Source organism: Eublepharis macularius, chromosome 15 (assembly GCF_028583425.1).
Source record: "Eublepharis macularius isolate TG4126 chromosome 15, MPM_Emac_v1.0, whole genome shotgun sequence".
Classification (NCBI taxonomy): Eukaryota; Metazoa; Chordata; class Lepidosauria; order Squamata; family Eublepharidae; genus Eublepharis; species Eublepharis macularius.
The window spans coordinates 47,966,171-47,977,037 of record NC_072804.1 but is presented as its reverse complement, the minus strand read 5'-3'; the positions used below and the strand labels follow the sequence as shown (position 1 = coordinate 47,977,037).

At 45.6% G+C, this 10,867-nt stretch overlaps 1 protein-coding gene across 1 annotated transcript; it reads left to right on the top strand.

Moving 5' to 3' along the window:
• Positions 1-461: 461 nt before the first annotated feature.
• LOC129343652 (lens fiber membrane intrinsic protein-like) lies at positions 462-10,867 on the top strand. The gene is made up of 5 exons (XM_054999990.1): positions 462-525; positions 6,378-6,582; positions 7,615-7,761; positions 9,361-9,483; positions 10,363-10,867. The coding sequence occupies exons 2-5, from the start codon at positions 6,420-6,422 to the stop codon at positions 10,401-10,403; spliced, it is 474 nt and encodes a 157-aa protein (XP_054855965.1). The 5' UTR covers positions 462-525; positions 6,378-6,419; the 3' UTR covers positions 10,404-10,867.

Here is a 10,867-nt window from a genome sequence, read left to right as displayed (position 1 = left end):
CAAAGTCGCTTACAACATTCTCCCCTTCTCCATTTTATCGTCACAACAGCCCTGTGAGGGAGGTTAGGATGACAGCATATGATTCTCCATGTAAAACTATAGAGTTCCTGGTGATTCCTAGAGAGGCATGATGTCATGTCCGGGTTCTTCTCAGAAGTGATGTCATGTTGTCACCAGTAGCTGCCCCTCCATGTCACTCTCCCATCCCCCCATCTATCACTCATTGCCAGGCCAGGCAGGAAAAATCCCTGTTGCTCAGAGCAGCAAATAATTTGAAGTGGCCCCACCTGACAGACTCACTCACCAGTTATGACAAGTAATGAAGGAAGCGAATGAGGAGAAATGTTGAGCTGGAGTGACAGGTTTAATTCGGGAAGTTTTTGTATATTTTAGAAGATGCCAGTCCTGTCCACCCCACCCTAGATAAAATGCCATAAATGAGTGATGCATTCTGCGCATCCCCAGAGTGTATTCAACACACAGTACCATCTTCCCCTAAAGTGAGGACGTGTTTCTGAACCAAAGGTGAGAATATACATGTTTTGTTGTCAGAGTGTGTGTGTGTGGGGGGGATAATACCCCCCAATTTTAATACAATATCAATGCAGAACTAAGGAAGAGTCATGTAAAAGTACGTTGATGAATCAGTTATGTGTAGATCTGGACTTGCGCAAGTAGAATTGGTCTCTAATTTGTACACAGCTTATATTGTGGATATAGGGATTGTGAAAGAAATGGCATAATCCAGTTACTATGACTTGGATCCACCGAAGGATTTCCATGGAAGGAAGGGGGAGATTTTTGCTGATCTCTGAATCCCCCCAACAAGGTTTTTCCTGGAGGTCTCCTCTAGATGGCTAGATGGCCATCTGACAGCAATGCTGATTCTGTGAACCTAGACAGATCATGAGAGGTAGGGCAGGAAGGATAATGCAGATAACCACTTGGGGTTCAGGAAACAATTTTCTCCAGGCCAGTTTGGCTAGGGACCCTGGAGATTTTTTTTGCCATCTTCTGGGCATGGAGCAGGGGTCACTGGGGGTGCGGAAGGGGGTAGTTGTGAATTTCCTGCATTGTGCAGGAGGTTGGACTAGATGACCCTGGAGGTCCCTTCCAATTCTATGACTCTGTGGTTCTCCCAGGAGCTACACTATGGGGCATACTGAGCTACAGTCAGTCATATATGGTTGAAAAACATCCTTTCTGGCTGTACAATCTTCTGGATCCAGCAACCTATTTCCAACAGTGGCATGATTCAAGGAAATTTACAAGCAAGGCCTGATGGCAGCAATATTCCCGTGGGTTTTGCCCCAAGTTCTAGTATTCAGAGGTAGATTGCTCTGGAGTATGGAGGTTCCATTTATCTATCATGTCTAAGATTCTCATATCTTATATGTGAGAAATTTTGGGACCATTTAAGTAACTGTTTCAAAATCTGCTAAGAGCATTTTAATTAATAGTTTAGACCTCTTTAATATGTCGTTGATGTTGTTGTTTTATATCTGGATTTTGCATTTTATTATATCCAGTAAAAAAGCTGACAAATTCATTAAAATTATGTAAATATTAACAGGGGAATGAGCTATTTCTGTCTGCTTTGGGGGCTGCCACCAGATAAAAGGGATGTTGGGAATGGGACGGAGGGTCCGTGGGTGTCCTTGGGGGCCATGCAAGTCATGTGACGGGGTTGGGTGGTGTGAGACATGGGGAAATTGTATGGGGGCTCATAGTAGCTCATCATCTTAGGGTTGCCAACTCCAGAATAGGAAATTCCAAATATATGGGGGTTGAACCAGGGAAGGTGAAGGGGAGGGGCCTCAAAAGGGTATAATACCATCAAAAGCATCCATTTCCTCTAGGCAGGGCTCATTTTGAGGAGGAACGTGCCGGAACACGATTTCTGCAGTTCCCCCAACAGGTCACGTGTCAGGTGGCCCCGCCCACCTGACTTTTGGCCATTTGGGGCCGTTTTGGCCTGGATTGGGGCCTAAACGGCCCTGATCAGGGCTGAAACAGCCCAGACCGGGTTGGTGCCAGGCAGGAGAACCCTCCCCTGCCCAGCAGTGACTTGATCCTGGCTGTTTCGGCCTTGATCCGGGCCCAAAGTGGCCATTTTGGGCCCATTTCCGCTGAGATCAGGGCGGAACAGCCGGGATCGGGTTGGTGCTGAAAGGGTGAACCCTTCTCTGACTGGCACTGACTTGGTCCAGGCTGTTTCAGCCCTGATTCAGGCCCAAACAGGCCCCAAATGTCCATTTTTGGCCCTTTGGGGCCCATTTCGGCCAGGATCAGGGCCAAAACCGTCAGGATTGAGTCGGTGCCTGGTGGGGGACCCCTCTTCTGCCTGGCACCGACCCAATTTGGGCCATTTTGGGCCTGATCCAGGCTAAAACATGACCAAAATATCCATTTTGAGCCATTTGGGGCCCTTTTTGGCCTGGATTGGGGACAAAATGGCCCTGATCGGGCCACTGCCAGGTGGGGGAACACTCCCCCTCCGGCAGCAGCTGAATGCTGGCCATTTCAGGCCCAATCAAATCAATTATGCTAATGACACACTTCTGGTGATGGCAAGGGGCATGGCATATGCTAATGAGTCATGCTAATGAGGTATGCTAATGAGTTCCTGCAGCTCTTTTTCTATGAAATGACCCCTGCCTCTAGGGGACCTGATCTCTGCAATTTGGAGATCAGTTGTAATTCTGGGAGGTCTCCAGGCCCCACCTGGAGATTGGCAACTCCACATCACCCCTACCAGAGCAGTGCAAGCTCTCTGAAAGGCTCAGAGCACCTGCCTGTCAAAAACTAGCACTGCCTGTTCTACTCGCTGGTTTCAGTCCATTGATCCAATACTGTCAACATTCTCAACACCATGGGGCACGTCTCAGCTGCCAGCTGGGACAGGCCAAACGACTTGCTACTCACAACAGACTGTGGGATGGTTGTTGTGGGTTTTCCGGGCTGTATTGCCGTGGTCTTGGCATTGTAGTTCCTGACGTTTCACCAGCAGCTGTGGCTGGCATCTTCAGACGTGTAGCCTCTGAAGATGCCTCTGAAGATGCCAGCCACAGCTGCTGGCGAAACGTCAGGAACTACAATGCCAAGACCACGGCAATACAGCCCAGAAAACCCACAACAGTCATCGTTCTCCGGCCGTGAAAGCCTTCAACAAGACTGTGGGATGTTCTTACACATTTCTTACAGTGGAAATCACAATCCAACAGAGGGATGCCACACAACTCTAACCGTGTCCACTGACAGTCAACACCTCTTTCTGGCAGTACTTGTACAGTCCAGTCACACAGAGGATGGTTAAATGCTGAAGCACTGAACTGACTTGGGTGTGGGGGAGGGTAGGGGAGAGGAATTCTGCCATCTAAGCAGCAACTTCGAAAAAAGAGGGATGATTCTCTTATGTCAGATTTCAGAACTCCCTGAATTAGGAAGCAGTCATTTATGATATCTAGAAATGTGCTTCTCTACCACACCCTTGTCCTTAAATTCACCCCAATCCCTGGATAAACTCATTAATCTGCTTTACAAACATAGTCATTGCAGGAAGAAATCCATAGGATCATAAACTGCGGAAGCATGCTGAGATGAGCACAGAACAGTCGAAAACAAAACTTGTTGGACTATTCTAAGCAGAGTTACACCCTTCTAAGCCCATTTAAATCAATGGGCTCAGAAGGGTGTAGGTCTAGGGTTTTACTTGATTTATCCCCTTAGTTCCGTTTGCATTTTTCCCTTTAGTTTTCGCTTTGAGTTTTTTGGCTCCTTTTTGGTTTGGGGGTTAATCATTAATTTCATATTGCTTGATCAGCCTAACATTGTAATAAAAGATGCAGCAGGTTCTCTGAATTCCCAGCTTTCATTTTTTTTAAAAAAAGTAAGTCTCTAGCTCATTCCATTGCAGAGGTATTCCTTTTCTCTTATATCTCCACAAGGAAAGGGGTGAGAGACTCACATTTGCGGGGGAAAAATGAAAGCTGCGAATTCAAAGAACTTGCTGTACCCTTTATTGCAATGTTAGGTCGATCTATCAATACGAAATTGGTGTTTTTTTTAAAAAAAATTGCAAAAGCCCTGATCAGCCAGGGGAAGGAAGGTGGCCGCTTCTGGCACCAGAAAAAGCAGTGCAGTTAGAAAAGCACGTAGTTGTTGCTGCTCTGAATGCCATCCCAACAGAGGTCAGTTTGCCCCCATCAGTACCAGCCTCTACTTCCTGGCTCTGGTGAGCCCCAGCAGATCTCTCTGGTTTGGATGAGGGAATTTAGGTGTGGGTGGTGGAGCTGCTCCCCTTTGACGCTTCCCCATGCAAAGACTTCCCCATCTTTTTCTTTTCTAATGCACAATCAGGGCATGAAGGCTACAGATCTGCCTTATGGTTTGCCTCTGAACCTTGAGGTTCCACTTAAAGCTCTAAGTAGAGCCAAAATAGAAAAGAGTCCAGTAGCACCTTTAAAACTAACCAACTTTACTGTAGCATAAGCTTTCGAGAACCACAGTTCATGCATCTGACGAAGAGAGCTGTGGTTCTCGAAAGCTTATGCTACAGTAAAGTTGGTTAGTCTTAAAGGTGCTACTGGACTCTTTTCTATTTTGCCACTACAGACTAACATGGCCAACTCCTCTGGATCTAAGTAGAGCCGCATTCCATGATTTTGTATGGAATCCAGTTTAAAAAATCAGGGAGCATCTTTTCATATTATGCAAAGGATTTTTTAATATTACACATGCATTGTGTGCAGGAGCAAGAAATCAAGAGGGCTAAGAATATTTCACTTTGTGATGGATCGTATCACGGGTTGCAGTCCAGAGGAATTGCAGTGGGATAGCAATGCATTTCTCCAGTTAACTTAATTGAAGGAGCTGTTCCCACCTCTACTGTTTTCCAGCTGCTCCATATACAGAATGGCAAGTAGCATGATATTAGCCAGATAAAAGCTTCCTTTTGTGCCTTTAATAGCACAATGACCTGCAGGAATTACAAGCTTTCCACACTTGCTTGCTGTTGTCTGCTGTTCAAATGGCTGTCAAAGGTACAGACAGGGGGCCATGAAAAGTTGGTTAATCTAAGCTCCTTACAACAACCTTATGTGTTCGGCTAAGCTTGAGAGACAGTTTTTGAGCCAAGGTTGGTCAACAGGAGTTGTGGCTGCATAGGATCAACAGATCAGAAGGAAAAATGTTCTGTCCCTTTAATAGAGGCTCTGACTCTTCTAGGCGGATCCAAAATTTAGGGTGAGATTCCATCACCCCTTCCAGCCTCTTGGCAACCATTAGGCCGAATTCTTCAGTAATGCTTTCCTTCTTTTCTTTAACCAAGTATTATAAAAAATTAAAAAGTAATTTCCCCCCAGGGAGCTAAGAGCACTTTTGACTTTTATTTGTTGGTTTCATTATATTTGGTCCAATAGAAAAGTAGAAAACTCCTTAAGTACTGAGCATTAAGAGGAGAAGAACTCTGTGAGCTTTATGCCATTGATTTTATTCCCTGGGAGAGATACATTAAGAGCTGTTGAAAGGCTTTGAGGACCTCTGTCCCTTACAAGGGTGTGTGTGTGTGTGTTATGTGCCATCAAGTCACCTGCAACCTATGGCAACCCTTGAATGAAAGACCTCCAAAAAGTCCTATCATTAACAGACTTGCTCAGATCCTGCAAACTGGAGGACGTGGCTTCTTTTACTGAGTCAAGCCATCTCGTTTTAGATCTTCTTCTTTTCCTCCTGCCTTCCACTTTTCCTAGCATTATTGACTTTTCCAAAGAATCCTGTCTTCTCATGATGTGACCAAAGTACGATAGCCTCAGTTTTGTCATTTTAGCTTCTAGGGAGAATTCAGGCTTGATTTGACCCAGTACCCACTTATTTGTCTTTTTGGCCATCCACGGTATCCACAGAACTCTCCTCCAGCACCCTTACAAGTAGAACTGACAGATCTGCTTGCTGCTTTCTGAATCCTCAAGAGGTGCTCAAAAGCCCCTGTTACATCTTGCTTATCATAACAGGGGACTCCAGAGATTCCCAGTAGATGCCACCACACTACAGAGATTAGAATGATGGACTAGAACCTGGAAAATCCTCTCTCTGCTATGGGTTGAAATCCTCTCTCTGCTGTTGAGATTGCTGGATGACTGTAGGCCAGTTGGCCTAACCTACCTCAGAGGATTGTTGTTGTGAAAATGGAGGGAGGGCCACGTTAATGAGACACTCTTTGGAGGATGAGTGGGATTAAAATGTATAAATTTCCTTCATTTCTACGCCGTCTTTCTCCCCAATGGGGGCCTGAAGCGGCTTAAAACATTTTCCTCCCTTTTTCATTTTCCATCCCTGAGCAAGCTGCTTGTATATCATTTGTCTCTTCTCCTCTCTAGGTCCATCCCAGCTGTGTGGTCCAAACCAGGCAATCCCCCAGGATGAATTCACTGCAGATCGCCACAGCCATCTTCGCTACCATCAGCTTCGGGCTGCTTCTGGCCGCCGTGACCTCGGACTACTGGGTGGAGGCCAGTGACCACTCAGGCCTGTGGCAAGTTTGCCAGGGTTCTGTCTGTTATTCCTATGGGATGGAAGTGGCTGGTAAGCATTTCCATGTCCTGGAACAGGGTGCTGAGAGGCGTCGTACTGAGGACAGAAGTGTCCTCTCTTCCTAGCCAACAGGAAATTTCTGCTAGCCCATCAGTCCACATACCTATATATGTAAGGGTGGCCTTTGATAGCTTTCCTCTCCAACGAAGAGAGCTGTGGCTCTCTAAAGCTTATGCTACAATAAAGTTGGTTAGTCTTAAAGGTGATAGTGGACTCTTGGCTATTTTGCTACCGTCATCTATGGCGCCACTTTAGGACAGAAGTCACTTGATAGACTCAGGGCCAAGCTACAAGTGACGAATGACACTTGCCTGGCAAGTGAACAGACTCACGTGTATTCCTTCCTACTCACTTGCCATTCACTTGGAGCGCAGTGAACAGGGAGGAATATGTGTGAGTCTGTTCACTGGCCAGGCAAGTGTCATTCGTCACTTGTAGCTTGGCTCTCAGATTGATCTTCTGTAGACTCTGTAACCCATCACGTTACTGTTATCTCGTTTTGCTTTCTTCCTCTGCTTGTAGCAGCCCTTCAGTAACCCACACTGCTGCCACTCCTTTAGCAGACCTTCTAGACATATCCGGAACCCTGGCAGCATAAAACAGGCTCATGTACAGAGGCAGTTGAGCTAGAGGGTGCCAGACTGTGGGGCAGAAACTCACAGATCTAAATGTTAGGCCGGAGTTGTAAATGCCCGTAGCTAGGCTTTTCATTGCCTCCTGATTGTGATAGGGGAGAGAGATAACGCCAAGAATGAGGAGAACTGTTCAGGAGAAGGAAATTTGGAACTCTAAATTACAGGGAGGAGATGTTCAGAAGCACAGCTAGCAATGACAGATGTGCAACCAGATGTTTGTACAAATATTTGCAGAGATGTGAAGGAAGTCCCACAGGTTGCTCTGTCCCGTGGCAACCAACAAAATGCCCTTTGGGATGATGGATTCCTCTTTGGCTGTGACGTCCCTTATTGCTCACTCATTGGTATACACACCTTTCTTTTCTTTCTCTGTTCTGGTTCCTTGTAGGCTATATTCACGCCACCAGAGCCTTCATGCTGATGGCGACCATTGCTGGCGCTGTCTCCTTCTTCAGTCTCTGGTCCTTGTTTCGCCATCCCAACATTGGATCCTTCTCATTGGCCAAGATTGCAGCCATAGCCAGCTTGGTGGCAGGTATTCCATCCTTCTTGCATAACATTAGAGCTCGACCAACAGGCTGACAGGACACCCTGGCACAAGATGCATGTGAAGTTCCCCGCCACAAGAATGCAGTGAGGGCCACCAGCTTGGGTGGCTTTCAAGGTGGGAATAGCCAAAATCACAGATGGCGGAGCTTTCAATGGCTACTCACCATGATGGTTAAATGGATCCTCAGTCTGCAAAGGCAGTGTACCTTGGAATAGTTAACATGGAAGGGAAAACAATGCAAGAGGGCTGTTGCATTTTTGCCCAGTTTACAGACTTTAGAGGCATCTTCTTTACAGGAGCATCTTCTTAGTTACTATCACATAGGGAAGCCATGAATTTCACATCAAATCGATTTGACTGTCAAACTTAACATGTTTGATCCGAACATGAGCCAAAGAGTCAGCTTGTTCAGTTCATACAAAATGAGTTTGCATTTGTTTTGTTTTGTTTTGTTTTGTTCCAAAACTGAGCATGCACCAAAACATTGCCAGTCCAAACATATTGGCAGTCATTTACATTGCTAACAACTTGGATGAACACTGAACAGGATTTTTTTTTTAAAGGCATTTCGTTGTGATATACTTACATGAATTTCAACTTATTTAACTTTCTGTGGATGCATTCAAGACAGTGAGCCACCACTGTCACCCTTCTGTGACACTAAGGGCTATTAAAAAAATGATAATTGCTATTGCAAACATACACATTAATGATCTCCTGCCACAATATCTGAATCTGAGCCAGTTTGGTGTAGTGGCTAAGAGCAGCAGGACTGTAATCTGGAGAACCAGGTTTGATTCCTCACTTTTCCCCTTGAAGCCAGCTGAGTGACCTTGGGTGAGTCACAGCTCTCTCAGAGCTCTCTCGGCCCCACCCATCTCACAGGGTACTTGTTGTGAAGATAATAATAACACATTTGTAATCCGCTCTGAGTGGGCGTTATCCTCAAGAGCAATATATAAATAGAATTATCATCATCACCATTATTGTTGTTGTTGTTGTTATCCTCCGCTTTCATTGTTTAGAAAAATCTCTACCCCTGTTCCCTTTCTAACTCTGCAAGGAAAAGGGCTTGAGGCAATTTTTTTAACTGTGAGTGCTCAAAATTCAGAGATTGGGGGTATAGCCATTAAACATCAGTGTGCATGTTCACAATAACAATGATCTTTTTTAAAAAGTCCTCGAAAAGTCTCTCGGATGGCATGGAAGTGAAAGTGATGCCTATGGCTGTAGGAGAAGCTGGTTGCACCACACAGCACTCTTATGAATAACTACAAAGAAGCAACCTAGCAAGCAACCACAAATGGGTTAGCAAACAGTCAAACTGATCACCCAAAATTAGCTTTCAGTTCACAACCAACAAACAGGACAGGTAAAGAAACACGAGTTCAATCACCTCTGCGATCACAGACTGGAATAGGTGGACTCCTGGTGAGATCTGGCAGGGGTCTTCTTAGGTTTTTGTGTTCTCAGAACATCCAGCATATATTTCCATTAGGTCTGGTCTTTAGCAAGGGAGAGCGGGGAGCTGTGCAAGCATACGGACATCAAAAGGAATATCAATATCTCCTCTTCCACTCCTAGGTCTTTGTGCTCTGATCGCCATGTCCATATTCACAGGACGGGTGAATCATTCCCATCGTCATGGGAAATACGGATGGTCCTTTGGTGTGGGCTGGGCCTCGGTCCCTCTGTCCCTGTTAACTGGTGAGTCTGTACCAAACGAGGGTGCGTTTATTTATTCCAACATCCTATAACCTTATTGAACCTTTTGGGTATGTTTATCCCCATATCTCCCAGTTCCAGTTTGGGAAATTCCTGGTGAGGGCAGAGGGGAGGGAGCTCAGCTGATAAACGGTAGCATCGAGCCCCCCCCCCCTCCGAAACTGCAATTTCTTCCAGAAAATGCTGTAGTCTGGAGATGAGTTATAATTCCAGGAGACCTCCAAGCCTCACCCGGAGGTTGGTGACACAATGACCACATTGCTTGATAGATCCAGCCTCATACATCTCTCCTTTAACCCCTCCCTCCCATGTTTTAACCCCATAATTCCCCTCCCAATACTTGTCAATTTCTGTGCTGTTGCCCCCTGGCTAAATGGCCAGTGGGGTTCCTGCAATGGCTACAACTGCTGCCACCTAGTGGCGACTGCTAAACCTCCAGCAGTGCCGCACAGCCCTGCCTTTAATGGGAGCCAGGGACACCCGCAACCACCAACACGTCCTATGTCCAAATTGAAGACTAGCCTATAATATTCAAGAGCCAGTGGATTCTTCCATCAGTTTTTGAAGCTCTCATTGTTTCCTAGCAACATATTAGATGGTTTGAGATTCTTCTAGTTATCTCCTGGACAAGCTTGTTTCTTGGGAAAAGAAATTCCAGGATGCTCCAAAGGTCTGAAAATTCTCTAGAATTGTGAATAAGTCTTGAACAGCAAGTATGGAAAGTCTTGAAGGATCAGAGGGATGTTTTCATGGACCTGAACGCGGAGGTCCCCAAAGCCTGGTGGCCCCCCTGATACTTCCAGTGATGCTCCATTCTCCATCATCTTCTGCCCCAATCAGATTGCTTTTCTCTTCTAACAGGTGTGCTTGCTGTCCAAATACACACTGGGAGAGACATGTAAGCTTTGGAGGAAGACCGTTCATCGTTGACATGACATCCAGAGCTGTGTTGGTAGTGCGGAAGACAGAAAGAGTCTGTATGGGAGCAAGTTGTACCTGGACCAATTTTCCCCCCTCTCTAAAGCACTATTCATTATTGAAGGCGGAAGACTGGGTCTGAATGTAGACTTGGAAGCCTCTCCATTTTCTTTGCCCATTCTCATCCATAAAATACATGAGCTCATTTTTTTCCCTGAATGAATTTCTTCCCATTATTTGACTTCCAAGGGACGTGGATTTGGCTGTGTATTAGTTTCCAAATTTGCTTCACATTTTTTTGCAAATATTATGACCACTTTGTTTTGTCCCTGTCTGTTTTCCACTTTCCAAGACTCCTGCATGACTCTCGTGTTATGCTTTTATCGGGTGGTTGGGATGACAAAGGTGGTGAGGATTATAAAATAGTAGAAACAAAACCCATTGTGCA